At 37.5% G+C, this 20,867-nt stretch overlaps 1 protein-coding gene across 1 annotated transcript in view; it reads left to right on the top strand.

Moving 5' to 3' along the window:
* HIBADH (3-hydroxyisobutyrate dehydrogenase) overlaps positions 1-19,270 on the top strand; it is a 108,670-nt gene extending 89,400 nt beyond the window's left edge. The window contains exons 5-8 of the mRNA XM_025464468.3: positions 3,680-3,813; positions 6,073-6,149; positions 13,580-13,736; positions 18,323-19,270. Coding sequence (XP_025320253.1) covers positions 3,680-3,813; positions 6,073-6,149; positions 13,580-13,736; positions 18,323-18,481 — 527 coding nt within the window. The 3' untranslated portion in view covers positions 18,482-19,270. The remainder of the gene's footprint in view (positions 1-3,679; positions 3,814-6,072; positions 6,150-13,579; positions 13,737-18,322) is intronic.
* Positions 19,271-20,867: the final 1,597 nt, after the last annotated feature.

Genomic DNA, 20,867 nt, shown 5'->3' with positions numbered 1-20,867 from the left:
TCCTAAACTCCAGGACTTATCACAGGGCCTGATTCAGTAGGTTCCCAGTTAATTTTGTTGAATGACTAAAATAAATGCAGCATTCTTGTCACTTTCCCATATACTTTGCTGCCACTGAAAGGTTTTACAAGAGGTTTTCACTGTAATTTAACACCACTGTCCATGTACCACTTTAGTACTTCCTCACTTGAGCCTGCTTCTTTCTACTGTTTATAGGTTCCGCTCAAACCACCTAATGTTCAGCCAGAGAGGGTAAAAAGCCTAGAGAAGACAATGGCTTAGATAACCAGATAAGAAAGGACATGAGGGGGATCCCTGGGTGGCTTGGCGGTTTAGCTCCTGCCTTCAGCCCAGGGCATGATCCTGGAGACCCGGGATTGAGTGCCACATCGGGCTCTCCCTGCATGGAGCCTGCTTCTCCCTCTGCTTGTGTCTCTGCCTCTCTCTCTGTGTCTATCATGAATAAATAAATAAAATCTTTAGAAAAAGAAAGGACATGAGGCATTATGTAGGTAAAAATAAGACTCCTACTTTACAAACTCAAGGTGTAAAGTAGTAGACCTGACATTTAAAGAGCATGTCATATTTTACAGCATATATAAGTTCATATATTCACAGCCATTCTATTAAGAAGTTTTTAATGCTTTTCCTGTTTTATACAGAGAACCACACAGCCAGCAAATGGCACATCCCCCAAACCAGATATTCCATCTCCAGATTTTTTACTTTCTACCATGTTTATGAATTTATTTATCAAATGACCATCTATTGAATATATCATACACTGCATTAGATAATGGGAATGCTGATATAAACAAGACCTCAGTGCTAATGTTGTAGGAGCTTATAGTATAATGGAGCAACCAGGATAAGAAAATCAAATATTTTAATAAGGTGTTGTAAATGCTGTAATAGAATGAAGTACAGGATATATTTTGATTTTATATATGTACAATTACTAAGATGTAAGGTTAAAATAAATACTTCTCCCAATATTCTAGCAACTGCACGAGTGTGCAGTCTGTTTTCCTGTTTTGGGAAGTGGACTTGAATTAAAAAGACATGGCAGGGCATCCCCGGTGGTGCAGCGGTTTAGCACCGCCTGCAGCCCGGGGTGTGATCCTGGGGTCCCAGGATTGAGTCCCACGTCAGGCTCCCTGCATGGAGCCTGCTTCTCCCTCTGCCTGTGTCTCTGCCTCTCTCTCTCTCTCTCTCTGAATAAATAAATAAATAAATAAATAAATAAATAAATAAATAAATAAATCTTAAAAAAACCTTTAAAAAAAGACGTGGCAATATAATAAATTTATTGTTTATTATTGATAGACATCAAATTCTCTGTAGTGTCTGCTGAAATCCATGGAATGTCTTATACAACTTTAGAGTTCCTCCTTCTTGGATATTATTTCCTAAGCTCAAAATGGTTACATTTATTTTAGGATTACTCAGGTCTTAATTTTGCTTTTGGAATGAGACTAAGCTTCATAGTGTCACATACTTAGAGGAATATATATGGAAAGACAGGATTTGGTCCCAAGGAATGCCAAATCTTTAGAATTACCCAATGTAGCCAGACCTTTACACTGGAGTGTGGGTTATGAAAAAAGCCACCACATTGAGAGGAGAGTGGAAATACCACAGACCTCTGAATTAAAAGATGACTTATTCTTTCTTTTGTGATCTTCTCTTGCTTAAGTAACTTATTTCTTCTTTTTGAAATAATGTGTTTGAACAAGTGAGAAAGTACACCTGTCAAAAGATTAACCAGCTGAGAACCATTGTCAGCATTAATTTTCCTTTAATAAATGACTCTCTAAAGCTATTTAGCAATCTGTAATCTAGATACAAAGCTATTGACCTATGATGGATAGTGCTGGATTTGTTTGTAAGCTTTGACTTAAATCGTCTACTTAATTTTCCTAGGTCAGATCAACAGGATTAGGAATAAAGATGGTTATGTGGTTTGAATAAAAATGGTTATAGAAATTGAGCAAAATAATTGTAAAACAATAATGGTCTACCATCTTGGTGAAGTAAATTAGAAACTAACAAAGTGACAGTCACTTAAAGTTCAACATTATCAGACCGTTCAAAGGACACAGACCAGTTAATTTTCTTTTTGTTTTTTGTTTTCAGACCAGCTAATTAAAAGCATTTATTATAATTGGGTTTTTGTATATGATCATTTCCAAAGTGTATCTGAAAACATTGTGAAATAATGTAATTTAACCTTATGTGTGAGCATCTGAGGCTTTCATAACACATGGGCACTCCCTCTTCCACAATTATTTGGCTAACATAATGCTGATCTCTTTTGCTTTTAATAATTAGTTTAAAATAGCATGAACTGTAAAATGGAAAAGGCTACTTGATTTGGCAATAGCAAAATATTCACTATTTCAGTGAAATAGAGATCTCTTTACCTGTGCTTTTTATATGTATAAACTACGTGTATTTCATTGAATAAATTAAATTAAAAAGTAGGCCATTACTTGCAGTTGTCTGTTCTAATGGCCAGGTTTGATACATAGTATAGACAATTACGATTTCTTTATTCCTAGCTGTACTATAAAGTATAAGGGCAAAATTGTCCTAATATAGCTCTTCCACATACTTTCCTAGTTTTGATCAACAAAACCTAACTTGAAAATTATGAATTAAAATTTCTCTAATATTAAGAGCAGCAATAATGCTCTTGGTTTTAGATGAATGAAGCTTCCCTTCCTTTTTTAGGACAAGTCTAGGACATATTTTGTGTGATAACCATTTCAGTCAATGAATATGCATCAGACCTTTGTTAAGAGCTATGAACGAGTAGCCAAACCAAAGCTCATTTCTTCTTCCTGCTCATACATCACTAAGAATGAATTGCCCAAAAAGTATATAGCAGGAGGGAAAATAAAAATAAAATAATATTGGAAAGTGTACATCAGAATAATCAGTCTACTTAAGCAACTATTTTCTTTACCTTAGAAAAGACTCTTACCATCTGAAATACCATTTGCATATACTTGTCTGTGGGAAAGAGAGCCAGGTCTTCCTCTTTGTAGATCTCATCTGCAGATAGTATGTGGAGAGCAAGCAAAAGGGCCACAGACCCACAAATCCAAACTCAGGCAGCAGATCCCTCTCCTTGGCTGTTCTCATACTGGTCAGGGCCACAAGTTACCTTTGCATATACTTTCTATTACTGAATAGGTTTCTTAGAATAATGGATGCACATGAATCATAAAATACACATTTCAGATTCCTGTACCTCTCATGCCATGATTGTGTCAGATATTTGAAAAGAATTGAGAATAAGAATTTGAATCTGTATGTTTTTTGGTTTATGATTAAGTTCCACAATACTTGATTTTTAAAATATTCTAGGAGAGGGGCACCTGGATGGCTCAGTCTGTAAGCATGTGACTCTTGATCTTGGGGTCATGAGATCAATCCCCATGTTGAGCATAAAACTTACTTAAAGAAATACACACAAGCACACACACACACACACACACACACACACACACATTCCAGAAGAGATGTAGAGTATCTTATACATTCCTAACATAAATATAGTTTGGAGGCAAGATGTTTTTCATTTGTTTGGGGGATTTTCTCTAATTTTACTATCTACTTAAACACTTGAAGAAATGTATCCTTTTGTTCTATCCCTTTACCCAAAACCATTCAGGTGTGGGAGCTGCTCGGTCTGGGAACCTCACATTTATGGTGGGAGGAGTCGAAGATGAATTTGCTGCTGCCCAGGAGTTGCTGGGGTGCATGGGCTCCAATGTGGTGTATTGTGGAGCTGTTGGGACCGGGCAGGTAACATTTTCACATTAATGACCTGACTTGATGATATAAAATTGGCTAATGTTCATTTCTCTTTCCTGACCACATTCTTATTTCTTATTTCTCCCTACTCTGTTCTATCTATGGATTCTTTGTTTGCTTGGAGTTTGTTTTGTTTTGTTTTCTTGAGAGAGAAAGAGAGAACCCAGGGGCAGCAGACAGAGGCAGAGGGAGATGGAGAAAAAGAAGCCCAAGCAGGCCCCATCCCCAGTGTAGAGCCCAACACAGGGCCCATCACAGGGCCCAGTCCCACAACCTTGAGACCATGACTTGAACTAAAATCAAGAGTCAGATGCTTAACCGACTGAGCCACCCAGGTGCTCCTTTGTTTGCTCAGATTTTCTTAAATTAATTTGGAATAAATTAGTCTTCTATTATTCCTATTGTAATTAAGCAGACATCAGCCAATTAACTTACTTTAAAAGATATTAAAAGTTCCATCATTCAGATTCTAATATATCATCCTAGTCCCCATTGAAACCATTCTTTTTTTTTTTTTTTTTTTTAATTTTTATTTATTTATGATAGTCACAGAGAGAGAGAGAGGCAGAGACACAGGCAGAAGGAGAAGCAGGCTCCATGCACCGGGAGCCCGACGTGGGATTCGATCCCGGGTCTCCAGGATCGCGCCCTGGGCCAAAGGCAGGCGCCAAACCGCTGCGCCACCCAGGGATCCCCCCATTGAAACCATTCTTAAAATTGCTTCCATGTGAAGTGCTCATGGTGTCTGGGTGGCTGTTATCCTCTATCTAATTACTAGCTATAACTGTTTGTAATATAGTCAGGAAGAAGTGACCTATATACTGTAATCTTTTTCTTGAAAAGCAAATAATTTTCATTTAGAAATATATCAATTCTCTAATCAGATAGAGGTGAATGACAGCAGTGAACTGTGAAATCAAACTAGTTGTCCCGTTCCCACCAACACACGTACTCTCACTAGATCTCCCCTCTCAATCCCCTCTCAATCCTCAGTCCTGGTTGCTGCCACCCTCTTTATCTTATTCAAGACTTTGGAATTATCTCAGATACACCTATTGTCTCCATTCTCTTGTCCAGTCTCCAGGTTCTATTGATTTTTGCTTCAGTGTCTCTCATTGTTGACAGTTTTCTCCATTCCTCACATAACCTGGTCCAATCTCTCATTATCTCATATTTTGTGCACTGCTCAGAAGCCCTGGATGCCAACTTTACCACTCTACCAAAAACTGTAACCAAAGCCAACTCCATTAAGATGTTTATATCATCATAGACATCCCCATTCTGAAACTGAGTAGATGCCTATTTTCATGTCAAATTTTAACTCTCCACTCTAGCTAGCTTTCATAGCTCTCAGTCTTAACTATCAAATTTCTCACCATTCCTTAAAACATATGTACATGAGTCAGTTTTCTTACTGTTCTCGGGAACATCCCATGTTCTGATATATTTAATCCCTCTTATATATTTACCTTTTTCTTTCTTCTCTTCCTTTCTCTCTCTTGCTTATTTAAATTCCTGCCAGGCCTTCTAAGAAATGGGTTTCAGATTCTATTTCCTCTCTGCTCCTGCCCTCAGTGATCTTATAGCCATACAATTTTCCAAATTTTGTTTGTTTGTTGCCTTTATCTTCAGTGTATTACTCCATTGCCCAAATTAGGATGTAAGCCTCATTCCATAAAGAGCAGTTGTGCTAGGGGATTTAGTACAACATGATGACTAGAGCTAACACTGCCGCATGATATATATGGAACGTATCAAGAGAGTAAATCCTAAGAGGTTTCATCACAAGGAAAAAAATATATATGTACATGTAGTTTTTATATCTGTATGAGATGGTGGATGTTAACTTATGGTAACCATTGCATGCTATGTGTAAGTCAAATCATTATGCTGTACAACCTAAATGTATACAGTGCTGTATGTCAACTCTATTTGAATGAAACTGGAAAAAAAAAAAAAAAAGGCAGTCATACCACATAGACCAGTATTTCTTCTAGACTGAGCCCACAGGAAGAGCTTAGTCACCACTATGAGATTCTTACCCAGTGGAGGAGTCTGCTCCCAGATAGCCTGGTAGGCTCGGAAGGAGGCATGTGGCACCATGTTCCTTTCCCCATTTGAGAGAATCAACAGCTAAATGCTCTTACTTTTAGGAAAAAAAAAAAACTTGTGGGGTTGAGTAAAAAACAACTTCCTGTGAGCTACAACTTGAAAATAAAGATATTTAATATGTACTCCATTTATTTTCAGGCTGCAAAGATCTGCAACAACATGCTGTTAGCCATTAGTATGATTGGAACTGCTGAAGCTATGAATCTTGGAATCAGGTTTGTTGAATATATATTTTTCATGTACTAACAATTTTTATGAGCTTTCCTATTTGATTTTCTGATGTCGAAAAAAATGTTCATGAGAGATAAATGAGTTATCCAGGAACATTTTGAAAGTACTTCATTATTGAACTGTAATAGATTTTGCTTATTTGATGACCAATAGGACTCCAGAGAGCATGGTAGTCTTTGCCATAGCCATAAAATGTATTTGTGCTATATATTCGAAGTTACATTATCCCTTTTTTATGGGAGCACCATTGCTTTTCTTGTATTGAAATGCAAGAAACACTTTTACTATAAAAATTTAAACGTACTTCAGCAGTGTAGGACAAATTTGTATAAAACACTGTTTTAATGTATGGTGAATTCAGGTATTATGCTACCACATGACCGGTTTTATGTATCTACTTTAAATATAGTCTCCAAAATCTACACTAAAAGGGCTCTTGGTTGTTTAGTCTTGGGATAAACTGAATGGCATTCATAAAGCTGCAACTCACGCGCGTAATTCTTTTATTTTAACTTGCTTACGTTTTTGTTACTTTACATTAAGGATATATCTTTCCATTAAAATAAAATGGCATTCATACTTTGCTTAAAATGATGCAGGAATTTTGTTTCTCCTATGATGATCATCATCCTTTAGAATGCTTAAGGTTAATGTCTTAATTTTAGCCTTTAATCTTTTGGGTTAGGAATGTTACATATGATTAATCACCTAATTAATTTTTTGAATGTTTTGTATATCATAATAATAAATATACATTTCTTACTTTAGAAAATGCTTAATTAGCAAGATGCTTTACTCAGGTGTTTTCTTCACACTTCCCCAAACTGCTTACCAGATATTTCACAAGTCAGAGTAGTGTTTCATATCACAGCTTTTGATAAAAGCAATAAAAAAGAGCCAAAGTGCTTGAGATATTTTTTAAAACACAGTAATGGATTCACATTTCCTCTTAATTACCATATCAAGATGCTGTTGTTTATTGAATTGCCCTTGTCTCAGATGTTAAACTATCTTGACCTATTAAGTTGTCATGTTGTAATTGAGATAAAAGAGGAATTTGCTTTGCATCAGTGCTAATTGGTTTATCAATATCCTGTACCATTTACATTTTAAAATTGAATGTCTGTAAGATGGTAAGGCATATCTGTACAAAGCCTTAATAAAACTGGTAGGATACAGGAAGTTGTTCAGAGTGGTATGTCTGTATTGTAGCCAGTTTTAGGCTATGGGTCACTTACTCAAATGAAAAACTTGTTACTAGTAACTCGTTTTCATGTCCATCCTCCAGACTAATTTCATGGAAGAGGAAGATGTAAATTTCTGGAACCAAAATTAATTGGTGTTGACAATAGGATTGGAGTATTACTATGCATATGCATCCTTAGAATTTTAGTTTCATTCTTTTGGATATAAATGAATTATCTAATAAAAAAGCCAAAGTGTAGATAACCTGGGCTATGCTCTACTGAAATTTCCTTCTTTATCTTTGTCAGTTTGTTTTTTATTCTTGCTTCTTACTCGAGCATCACTGGGTCAGGGTCTTCCTTAGGAATAGTGATGCATTCTCTGGCCTTGCTCAGATAATTTCCTTATCAAAACTCTTATTAGATAATCACTTGCTATCCTAAAATGAACTTTTTGTATGGTTAGTGCTTATAGAAGTCTAACTCCAAACACCAGCTAATCAAGAATAGCATGAAAGTCATTTGAATCAAATAAATTGTATATAAAATGAAATATATACATTGGCAACTACAGTGAGTTTATTATCAAAGAGAAGATGAAAAGTGATCAAATTTCTTTTTTTTTTTTTTTGCAAACACACGAGGGTTTATTTACAAGCTCGAGCTTGGGTCCAAGTATACCCGACACTGCGGAGCAGGGACTTGGACCCCGAGACTAAGATAAAATTTCAAATAGAGATGTTAAAAGCAAAAGCAACAGATAGGTTTCCTTTATTATTGGTTTTGATCCAATATGATAAAAACAGGGCTTAGAAAGATGAAACTTTAAATGTTTAATTTTTCTGAAACTGTACATACATTGGTTACCAATACATATATATGTATATTACTATATCTATCTAATATTCGCATGTATTATATATAAAGAATGGACACAAATTAGGAACTCCCTAGTTTTACTTAACTGTTATATTAACTTATAAGTTTCTGGTGCCTTGGATTATACTAATGAATTGCTTATTTTCATAACATTAGGATTTTATCAGTTTATCTTACAAAGATTCTCAGTGGTTTGAAAGTCCTAAAAATGATTGCTTTTGCTATTGTCTTTTCTCCATGGTTTACAGACATGGTTTAAAATGACAGGATTGTTCTCTAATAGAGTATAGAGAGTGGCCACGATTTATTGAGCTTTGCAAGGTGAAAGAGAAAATTGGCATCAGCAAGCATAAATTCCCAAGTAGTAAATTCCCACAAAGTAGTACGGCATCAAAGTGGCTCAGCCACATTTATATTCTGTTCACTCTGAAGTGAAATTTTTTTAGAGCATTAGTGTCAACATTTACAAATTGAGTCACCTAGTCCTATGAAGTGATCATTTCTGATTAATTTCATCCTCATAAGTCAGTATTTTTTCTAGAAAACTGTTTCCCATATTAAAAAAAAATAGAATAAAACCTTACAGTTTAAAACCCTTAGTGACCCTACGATCTTTTACAGTAAATTTTTATGGGTGTTAGTGAAATTTTAAAATGCTGTAAGAAAAGTAAAGCATAAAAAATATGGGTATACAACATATTTTGAGATTCTTTTTTATTATATCTTTTACCTTCTAATTGGGTTCTAATTAGGACTTAGAACATAGTTTTATGGCACCGAAGGTACCCTGCTTAGGTTAGAGAAGTTTTATTCCTGTACATCACAAAGGAACAATGTTGATCATGGAAGTTTTGTTGTGTTGTTTTTATTTTTGCTCTGCCAGGAATTGACTTTTTTCCCTTTTTTTTTTTTCTCAATATTGGTGGTATAACCTGTCACTTGCATTACCAGCCTGGTCCCAGGCCCTTGTAGCAACAACCATGTCTTCCACCTTAAAAGAAACTTAAAACTGTTGAAGTTCTGGAAGGCTGTTCAAGATGAGAACTTTCCCATAAGCATAATTTTAGTTTCTTGGCTACTGCCCTTAGGACAGTGTTATATTTTCATTTTGTGATGACCTGAAGCCTCTTAGCTGTATACCTTAATACATATACAATAATTAACAAGTGGCAAACGGTTTATAATAAAAGTTTGATCAAATTTTTTTAGTAAACTGATAAGACACCATCATATTGGATTATTGACTGTTAAGTTCACTACCCACATGACCCAATGAGATTCAGGAGGTGGGATTTTGTGTGTCTGTCAATGCCTATATCCTAGCTCTGCCACAGACTTAAGCTTTTCTCATCTATAAAATGACAAAAAGAATAATATCTATTTACAGGACTGTTGCTAAAATTAAATGAGCTAAAACATGTGAATCTTTTAAACCAGTTCTGGCACATTGTAGGTGCTCAACATGGTAGTTATTGATGTGATTGACGGTGCCTGTGGTTAGTATTTGAATTGAGTTCTCCTTTTTTTTTTTTTTTTTTTAAGATTGTATTTATTTATTTAACAGAGCACAAACAGGCGGAGCATCAGGCCGAGGGAGAGGGAGAAGCAGGCTCCCCACTGAGCAGGGAGCCTGATGTGGGGCTCCATCCTAGGACCCTATCCCAGGATCCTGGGATCATTACCTGAGCCAAAGGCAGACGCTTAACTGACTGAGCCACCAAGGTGCTCCTGAGCTGTACTTTTAAATAGTTTCTTCATAACACTTCTCACCAGCTGGCATGTCTATTTATGTGTTTGTTTATTGCCTGTCTCCCCCGCCTAGAATGCAAGCTCCATGAAAGCGGTTGGCTTTATCTCCTCATTGATGTATCTTAAGAACATACCTAGCATGGAGTAGGTACTCAGTGAAGATTTGTAAGGGGAAAGGGGGAGGGAGGCACTTCTCCTGACTCAGGTAAAACTTACCTGTGTGTATGTGTCTTAACTGGCCCATTCCTGGAGGCCAGACACAGCCTCTTCTTAGCTTCCTTACATATGTCTCCTTGGCTCCAAGCACAGCACCTGCACATGGCAGATCTGTGTAAACATTGATGAATAAGTGAATGATTGATTAAAACTGACATAGTCTTAAGTGTTTCATTTCCAGATCTGTTTCTGTGATATAAACATTTCAGTTTAGTGACATAATTTGCTTTGTTCTTACATAAAACTAGACAATATAGAATCTTCTAGAGAATATAAGGTGAACAGACCTTTTTGGTCCTTAAAAGCCTTGGTTACAGTGAAGGCAAACATTTGGATTCTCTTTTAATTTTTTTTTACAGTATATGCATCATTTTTACTTCTCTCAAAAGTTCATTTAAAATTATTGTGATTTAAAGGTGAGTAGATTTGACACAGTGATGTTTATTTGAGTTGCATTATATATGCGGTCAGAGCAATGAATTCATTCTCTGTTTATATCAGAGAACATTCCAGCAATTGTAAAGCCACATGCATGCACGCGCACACTCTCGAACCACATCCAGTGGCAAGTTATTATGGGGACTGACAGACTGTCATCCTTTTGATGGCTTGAGCTGTATATCTCCTGAACAGCAATGGGGCTCTTATGCAGAAAGTATCATATGTTCCCAGCCAATTTACAGGGAAACAGCAATAACATTTTATCATGGTTGAGAGCCCAGTAGCTGCTTCCTATTAAACTTGCCCTTTCAGATACCTGTCTTGGATTAATTTGTTGATTTCAAATGGAAACTCAGTCTTCTCCAGTGAAGCATGACGTTCTAGGATAGACTCTCTGAATGACAATTACTGTGTATTCTAGCTGGTTTCAGACCATTACAAGCCTTAGGCACAGTGGAAGACAGAAGACTTCAGTAACTGATTTTAATATTATGTCTAATTTTAACTGTCAGTTATATATGTGCCAGTGAAAGAATCCTCAGAAAGATGAAATGCAAAACACTTCTAACTTGCTCTTTTTAATGATACACTTTGCTGTAGGGTGGGGAGTCAGGGGAGAAAAAGCGGAGAGGGAGTAGCCATCTCCTAAAGGGGAGTCAGCACAGTGGGGAAGCATCAGATTTGAAAGTGAGCATGTAACAACTGCCACCTGGCTTTTTTGCGTGCCCCTCGGGATGCTTCTAAATAGTAATATGTTCACCAAACAGGGTTCCATAAATCAGTGCCAGTATTTTTCCTCGAACACTCAAGAGAAATGAAATGTAGGGTTTTACAAAGGATAATGAGCTTTGCTCACCATTTTGGTGAGTACTAGAGACAGAGTATGAATTGCTTTAGCAGTAAAGACTATTGTGAGTACTGTTGAGTATAACCAGGTAGATTATGAAGAGAGGAGTATCTCTGCTGTTTTAAATGTGATGGGCCATTTTAAAAGAAAACCTAAATTCAGAAACACCTTAATTATATTTCAAATGAAAGGGAAGAGCCGGGATCCCTGGGTGGCTTGGGATCCCTGGTAGCTTGCAGTTTAGCACCTGCCTTTGGCCTAGGGTGCTATCCTGGAGTCCCAGGATCGAGTCCCACGTCAGGCTCCCGGCATGGAGCCTGCTTCTCCCTCTGCCGGTGTCTCTGCCTCTCTCTCTCTACGTCTATCATGAATAAATAAACATAATCTTTAAAAAAAAAAAAAGGGAAGAGCCATGTTTTGGGGTCTTAAAAATATTCCCTACTCATGGAACACATTAGACATAGACATTCTTGAACAGTTGTGCTTAGAGAATATATATGCAGTTACAGCAGACTACTTGTTAATTTATTTGTGATTTTACTTTTCATATTATTCCCTATGCACATTGGCTTTATCTTTTCCCAAGTCATCTACTATAACAGCATACTGATAGCTTCATTTTATTTAAAAAGGGAAAGCATCAATAGCAAACTATACCTGTAATAAACTTGGATTTTTATAAAGGAATGAATGAACTGTTGGGTTCTTTCTGGCAGTCCACCATTGAATGGAATGTGTGACAGCTGATTTAGAGTGAATCTTCTGTTATAATCCTTAAGAAAACCCCGTTATAACATGGTCTCTACCATACGAATTCACATATATGGCACGCCATATATATCCTTTGAACCACAGCTACTTCTCGAAGCCTGATTATAAAACAGTTGTATTATGTGCTAAGTCCAAACATATCCTGGCTGTCGGCCCTACCTGCCCCTTGTTCTAGCATTGGAAAAATGTTGTACTGGTCATGATACTCACATTGGGAAATAAACAGACCTAGGTTTCAAACACAGGAGGTAAACAAGAACTTAGGCATGCCAAAATGCACAATTTGTTACACATTTACATGTGTCTCTTTTCCATCTTTTTTTTTTTTTTTAATTCTGAAAGAGATTGGTTCTAAGAGAAAGCAGAAAGCTTTTATGACAATTGTTTGATAATGGCTCTTTGTATGAAAGAAACCAATAAATTGCTGGGTAGAAAGTTTTATTTGAAACTTGATACAGTGATACTTAGCAAAACGGTGCTTCCCAAACTGCATTAAGATACTCAGAATCAAAGTATCACAGCATTTTGATTCTCCTTTTTTTCGGAGTCCATATTGAACAGCCGTTGATGCCATCAGCTCAGTGATAGAACAAATGATGTTTCCGCTTGGGCAAGCTTTGTTTTATCAGGATCAGTAACCTTATCAGCAGTTGACCCAGAACTATAATGCATGTCTCTGAATAGATAGCATATGTCACAGCTCTGTGCAGACTTGCTTCATAAGCAAGATCATCTAATGAAGATTTAATAAATAAGGAAAAGTTTGCAGCAAGAAATGTCTTCTTTTATAATGATAACTTCTCTTAAGCTCATTTTACTGCTCATGGCTCATCTCTTGCATTCATTCTCATAAAAGCTAAACGAATAAACATACATATAAATGCAGGCACATGGACGCCCATGATGCATAGTTCATGTGTCAGTGTTTCTTTCTGAAATATATCATTTGTGAACAAAGAATGTAGAATTTAGATTATCATATTGGTTTAAGGTTCTTATGTGACACATAAATGCAATAATATCCGAAAGACTAGAAAACCCATGTGTGAGATAAATCAACACTTTGGCAATTGTGTGGTATTTGTTAAAAGTAGGATAGTACAGAAGGTTTTCTCTCAGCATGGAACTTGCTGGTTCCAAAATGTTTAATCATTAGCTTTTAATGCCATGTAATTTAAGATTGGGTTCTTTGCTCTCATCAATCTGCTTTGATTTTTGAAGACACATAATAAATGGAGAAAGAAGATGGAGCATCCTCATATGTAAGTAAGTCACGCATGACTTGTACATTTTGACATTTGACACTTCCTTCTTTGACCTTTGACAGGTTAGGGCTTGACCCAAAACTGTTGGCGAAAATCCTAAATATGAGCTCAGGACGGTGTTGGTCCAGTGACACTTACAATCCCGTACCTGGGGTGATGGATGGAGTTCCATCAGCTAATAACTATCAGGGTGGATTTGGAGCAACGCTCATGGCTAAGGTATAGTAAATGCTGACACTACCCGAGAGAGGGAAAAAAATGTTTAATGGTCCAACCACCCCCCCCCCCCCGTTCTAACAAAGCATAGGTCTATCCTAGAAGGCAAGATTACTAAAATAATGATTCACTTACTCACTCGAAATGAGTTAAAACTTAGCTTGGATAAAAATCCTTATCTTGTTCATTTAGATTCCTGCCCTTTTAGATGAGAAGAATAGCTGGGAGTTTTATTTTGTGCTCGGGTTTGTTTGTAATAGGAGATGGCAAAATTTTGTGATTCATCAGAAATTTTCATTGATTCACCAAATCCTTAGAATGGACACAGTAAGAATTTTCTGACAATACATTGACGTTAGATACACCCATCACAATAGAAGAGAGGATCTTTTTCAGGATACTAGATTTCTAAATACATCTTCCTGCTTTAGAAATGTGTGTATTAGGAATGTGTAAAGTCATCTGAAAAGCAAATTGTTGGCCTCCTCCTATTTGTGATCTCCACTTTAGAAAATACATTTTAAAGGAATAGACTTTCAGATTTCTGCATAAAGCTATTTCCCACCCCACCCTGCTCCCATAATTGACACCACCCCCCACCCCCGCCCCTTTACAAAAGTAATAAAGCACATGCCTGGACACCATATTTAGTTTACTTTTCTTCATTCTCCATCACATTCTGTCCATTCTATTTCTAAATGTGCCTTGAATTCATGCAGTCGCCTCCTCTGCCACTGCGAGTACCTTGGCTAAGCCTCCTTTAGGTATGCCACATCAGCCCCTTACTGGTCTCCTTGCCTTTCATATTCCTCTCCGGTTCATTTTCTACATCTTGGGAAAGAGCAGGCTCCCTGAGATGTAAAAACCCGAGTGGGCCTTTTCTCCTTCTAAGTCTCTTTCATGGTTTCCAATCCCTTGTTGATTAAAGTCCATCTCTGCAAGTTGTCCTACAAAGCCCTCCATTTAGCCTTTGCTTGTCCTACGATCTTGTTTCTGCCCTCCCAGCTCCTGTCTTGGCTTCAGCCATACTGAACTCATTTTTGCCTGTTGTCTCTCACTTGCAAACCTCCAGGCTGACTGTTCCTCTGCTTGCACCGTGTTTCCTTGCCTCCTCTGTCCCAGCTTCTGTTGCATTTCCTGGCGTGTCATCAGCACACTTTATTTATTGGCTAGGGCAGTGTTTGAAACTATGTTTGTTATTTTGCAGTTTGATTTCTCCTCATGTTTCATTTAAGAAAATACTTTTATGCCAATCTGTATCCTGTATTTCTGTTTGCATATCCTCCATACAGACTTTTGTAATTGTGTTGTGTAGCCTGTTGTTAGAAACAGGAAGTAGTTCCTTAAGTGTATTGTTTTCATCGAAACTGCAGGTGATTTATTAGGGCACATGGAAGAATGGAAAAAATCACATTTATGCTCAGTTTCTATTCTGTATCCATATGAAGTGTATGCTCAGTTTCTATTCTGTATCCATATGAAGTGGGTTGTGAGCCATTGGGTTATTCCGTTTCTGTAATACTGCTAATGGTTCCAACAGAGCAAACAGCCAACAAGTAGAGTGAAATAAAAATAGGAGGCTTCTAATCAAAAGGGTCAGATGAATTTGTCTGGCCTCCTGGTCTTCTGCAGTACTGTCTTTGTCTGGGGACTCTGCCCTAGCTGTCCTCCACTCTGTGGCACACCTGCACTTTTGCCATTTGCTTAAGTGTCCCTGCCCACCAAGAATCCACCACCGTTAAAGTGCTTCCTTTAAAATAACTTTCTTGATAATAAATGGTAGCGTTTTCTACTAACAGCACGAGGCAAGGCAGGAGTAAAACATATGGATATTTCTATTCTCCTTTACCCCCATTTCCTCTATGAAATGCAGTTGTGATTTCCCTTATAAAGAGGAAGACTTATTAATTTCGTTTGGAATGAGAGTACTTAGGAACTTAAAAAAAAATCTTTTGTTACTTTAGATTGCTGTTAACAGAAACCATAGCTAATTAGATTGGCATAGAGAAATTGACGGAGGTTAAAGAAATCCCCATCGATGCTATATTGATTAAAGCAGCCATATCTGGTCGGGAAGATCAAGGCTTTGCTTTTTAAGAGACATTTTGCTCAACTGCCATTGAGTTTTATTGTGCTAGGGGATATGATGTTAGTGTGTCATTGAAGTAGAGGCTTGTACATTTATTTCTAGGTCTTAACATCGTAAAATTCTAGCATGTTATGTATGTATAATCAGAACAGTCAGTATGAAAACTAGATCATTCTGCTGAACTCTCCAAGCTAGATGTCTGTCTGTGACAGACCACTACAGGACAACATATGGAAAAATCACAATGACTCTTGGTATTCCCCCAATATACCCATTTCCTTGTAAAACATAACAACTTGGTCTTCCATTAACTTGTTGAAAACTTACTGCAATTGTTATATTTTTTCCTGAACTACCCACTTAGCTCATGAATTCATAAATATTTGATTAGTGAAGTGGAAAATCTGTTTATTTTAAATTATATATTATAAGCTTCAAAGGATGCCTTCTTTTTCTAACATTTCAAGATAGACATGCCTCAAATACCCACCATTTGCTTCAACGTGGATGGAACTGGAGGGTATTATGCTGAGTGAAGTAAATCAGTCGGAGAAGGACAAACATTATATGTTCTCCCAGACTTTTAGAGACTGACTAATCACTTTTCTCTTTTTCGAATGGCCATCCTTTAAGGTAGCAGGCACCAAAGCTATTTTACTGTTCCTGTATTTGGTTTTGTTAGATTTTATCTGGGATATATACTTGAGCATTTGAAAAACCTCTAGACTTTTCTTCCCGATAGGATTGTGTTCTCTTCAGTATGTTATGTTTAACTGTGAGTTCTTCTGTTCTAGTTAACTAAGTTAAAAGTTGAATGCAGTCTATGTACGTGTTTCTTCCCTATCATTTGAAAATAAGCGCATCTTGCAGATACGCTGCAGAATGATGTCAACAAGAAAGGTCTGTCTGGGTATAAGCAGTAGTGCAGCTGCATATTTGTTAACCGTGTGGGTAACAACTAAACTCCCTTTTTTTATTTCTAGGAATCTGTAAAAGAATTTAAGGTTAAGCAGTTTTTTCAACTCTGTTGTCTACATGTGAAAATTATACAAATAAGCACAAAATAATGTTTGCACCTATACCATCATACATATTCAAGAGACTTATTTTTTCTTTGAGTAATTTTTTCCTTTAGTGGATGGTATCAATAACTGCTCCATTATCAACAATATTCCTCAGAGAGTAGAAATATTTCTCATCTGGCATGTTGCTTTCCCTTTTTGTTGTTGGCTGACTTTTCCATTGGTTGGGAGAGTGATGATGTTAAGGGTAAGAGGAAGATCTAGTTGGTTTTGCCACTAGTTTGCAGCTCTTATAAAATCACAAATAAAAGGAAATGTGGGGAATATTTCAATTATCCAAGCTTTCATTGTCTTCCATCAACCCCAGATATTTCAGGTTTGGACAAGATTCCATTTTTATGGTAGTGGATATTCATTAGCTACAGCTTAACTATAAAAGATTTATAATGTTAACTTTTATCTATTTTTAAATAGCCATAAGTTTTCTGAAACTCTCAGAATGAAGCATTAGCTTGGTAAGATATTAAAGGGTTGTCATGAAGGTAGATGTCTCGTTGCATTTAAAATCCCAAACTCCTTACCTAATGTATCTGCTGTGTTTTACCTATATCCATCTTAGACTCATTTCCCTCTCCAGCCCCCTTGGTTCACTCTCATTCAGCTGCATTGGCCTGCTTGCTATTTCTTGAATATTCAAGCCATGTCCCCCCACACGGCCTTTATCTTGCTGTCCCATCTACCTGAAACTCTCCTTCCTCTACTCTCCAAAGAACTCACTACTCCCTAACATTCAGATTGTTAGGTCAAGTGTCTTCACCTCAGAGTGGTCTTCCCTAAACATTTCGTCTAGCAGAACTCGCTTCCTTCTACCCGACCCTTGTCCACCACTTACCAACCCCTGCTTTATCTTTCTTCATAGTGCTAGTCATTGTCTGAAGTTTGAGTATTTGTTCTGTTGTCCATCTTCCCCAAGCTTCGTGAGAACAGTGACTTAGTCTCATCATGCCGGTATCACCAGCACTTGGAACAGTGCCCAGCATACAGCAGTTGTTAAATATTTGTTGAATAAAAGATTGAATGGATAATCAGTAATTCCATGATGGGGTTTGTCTTAGGCTTACAGACTTCTGCAGATTGGAAAAAGCATTTCCCTGTATGATCTCATCTGTATAGTAACCCCTGTCCAAAGTCAAAACAAAACAAAACAGGTCTGGGTTGAAGAGTGGAGAGGGCACTCGGAAATTAAGGTTTCTGTCTGGAGCAGTTTTGCAGCTATATGAAAATATATATAACTTATATATAAAAAATATATATTTTATATATAAAAATATATATAACTTACCACAGTGTTCCTAAGTATCTTGTTTTTTCAGACTCCATTTCTCCTTCTTTGAAACCAAAGCATTAGGAGCCACAGTTCCAAAGTGAGCCTTAACTATTGATCTCATTATGTTCCCTCCTGCCCTTGACCAATTTAGGATCTGGGGTTAGCACAAGACTCTGCCACCAGCACGAAGAGCCCAATCCTTCTGGGTAGTCAAGCCCATCAGATCTACAGGATGATGTGTGCAAAGGGTTACTCAAAGAAAGACTTCTCGTCAGTCTTCCAGTTTCTACGAGAGGAAGAGACCTTCTGAGTTTGCCCTTTGGCCGTGGACACTGTTGGAAACTAAACTTTCTGGAGCCTCTGTATAGCTCACTCCACAAGTAAATGGGTTTAATCAAAGGTCACCTGTCTGCTTTTGATTGTCTAGGTCCCAGTAAACCCTAGGATTTTTCACCCATTTTTAACTGCTTATTCTTTTCATCTATTTAGCAAACGTGTTATCTGAAATTTTTTTTTTCCTGTAAGCCACTGATGGTCTCTGCTAACTAGCTGATTAACCTTTTTCAGAAGTTTGATCCCTGAGCACCTTCAACTAAATCGTAGCATACTTCAATCAGGATATTATTTACTCCACTTTACAGATAAAGCCAAGTATTTTTTCAGCAGGATGAAACCTATCTGAAAGAAAAGAAATTGGTGTCAGGGAAAGAGGTAGAAAAAGGGGAAGTATAATGAATTACTACCTGTGTCCCTCAGGAAGTTAGTCTGGTTAACCAAGTGGTGGTATTCTTGCAGTACTGAGGTTACTGATTTTCCAGGAAGTTGATAAAGCCAGAGAACTCTTTGCTGCATGTATTATAATTTGGACTCTGTTACATTATCTTAGTGTGTCCTTGTTACAACTCCCAATACTCAGCAAACTTGTTTTTTATATTTTTGCTTCCTTATACATTCTTACTACATATTTTTTGACTTCAAAAGAATGACATCTTTAGAACTGTTTCAGAGCCAATGATGATATTTGCTTTAGATAATTATTATGTTATTCTAAATATAACCGTATTATTTTGAATTCAAATAAATTTCTATGCTGATAATACTTTCTTGGAGTTTTTGTGTCTTCCCAGTCATTTGGTGAACAACTAAGTGGTCTGACAAGCTAGTGTTACAGACTGATGGGGAAAGGTGGAAGAAAAGAAAGGAAGGGAGGGGAGGTCAAAAGAACAGAGTCTGGAGTCTCCTTTGGGCAGTGGCAAGCCAGCATCCTGCTGGGCTCTGTTTGAATCCTTAATGGGTATTCATTTGAATATTTTCTAAATTGTGGGTGCATGGGAATTCAGCCTGCATTAAATGGATTATCCCCCAGTGTTGAGTGCATTTGCCACTTTCCCTACCACAGCATTTAGGAATATTCCTGATGATAGACCTAGACACCAAATTTGGCAGAAGTACTACTATTTCCATCATATTCCTGGTGATAAAAAAAAAAAAAAAAAAAAAAATCCCAGGGCAGCCCTGGTGGCTCAGCAGTTTAACACCGCCTTCAGCCTGGGGCCTGATACTGGAGACCTGGGATTGAGTCCCACATGGACTCCCTGCACGGAGCCTGCTTCTCCCTCTGCCTGTGTCTCTGCCTCTCTCTCTCCCTCTGTGTCTCTCATGAATAAATAGATAAAGTCTTGAAAAAAAAAAAAAAGATTAAAAAAAAAATCCCAGGCACTATTATAAGTGCTGGCGCTATGGTGATGAACAGAACAAAATGAGCCCCCAGTGGGGGCTGGGACCAGAATGTTAATGATGGACAAAGCAAGAAATTTCAGATTTGAACATAAGAGATAGATCCACTAACTGATAGGGTGAGAGAGAAAGGAGGAGTCAAGATAGAATCCAAGGTTGGTGAGGAAAATGGAAGAAAGGAGTTACCATTTACTCTGGGGAGGATGTGGGAAGTTTAGGAGAAAAACCTCTGTAGCTTAGGTGCCTAGTAGTCACCTAAGTGAGGAAAAGCAAAGAAAGGTCCAAGACCATACCTTGTGTTATTCTCATTTCCGGTGGTTGGGAAAATGAGCCAGAGCCAGCAAATCAGACTGAGAAAGAGTGACAATAAGGTGGGAAAACAATGGGAGTTGTGACCTGGCAACCAAATGAGGATGAGGATGGTGTTTTAAGGAGCAGTGATTATTTGTATCAAAAGCTACTGATAAGTTGAGTAATGAATGTCAAGAACTGAGAACTAATGGTGTGGATTTGGCATAGTCATTGGTGGCTCTGACAAGTGTTCTAGGGTGTGTTGGAAATGACATTGAGCATGAGAGAATGGGAAGAGAAACTGGAAACAGAGAGTAGAGACAATTCTCACAGTTTTGCTCTTAAGAGGAAACACAAATGGGACAGATTCTGGCAGGGATATGGGGTCAAGGGAAATTTTATTGATATTTTTAAGACTGGAGATATTATGGGCTATGCTGATGGAAGTGAAATGATCCAGGGAAGGGGAAGAAGTAGTGCACAAAAGAGAGGACACATGTTAAGTGATATCTTTTATTTTTTTTTTTTAAGATTTTATTCATGAGAGAGACAGAGAGATGCAGAGACTTAGGCAAAAGGAGAAGCAACCTCCCTGCGAGAAGCCCGATGTGGGACTGGATTCCAGGACCCCAGGATCACACCCTGAGCCAGAGGGAGACGCTCAACCA

The sequence above is a fragment of the Canis lupus genome, chromosome 14, assembly GCF_003254725.2.
Source record: "Canis lupus dingo isolate Sandy chromosome 14, ASM325472v2, whole genome shotgun sequence".
In the NCBI taxonomy this organism is placed as follows: domain Eukaryota; kingdom Metazoa; phylum Chordata; class Mammalia; order Carnivora; family Canidae; genus Canis; species Canis lupus.
This window is presented reverse-complemented; position numbering and strand designations above follow the sequence as displayed.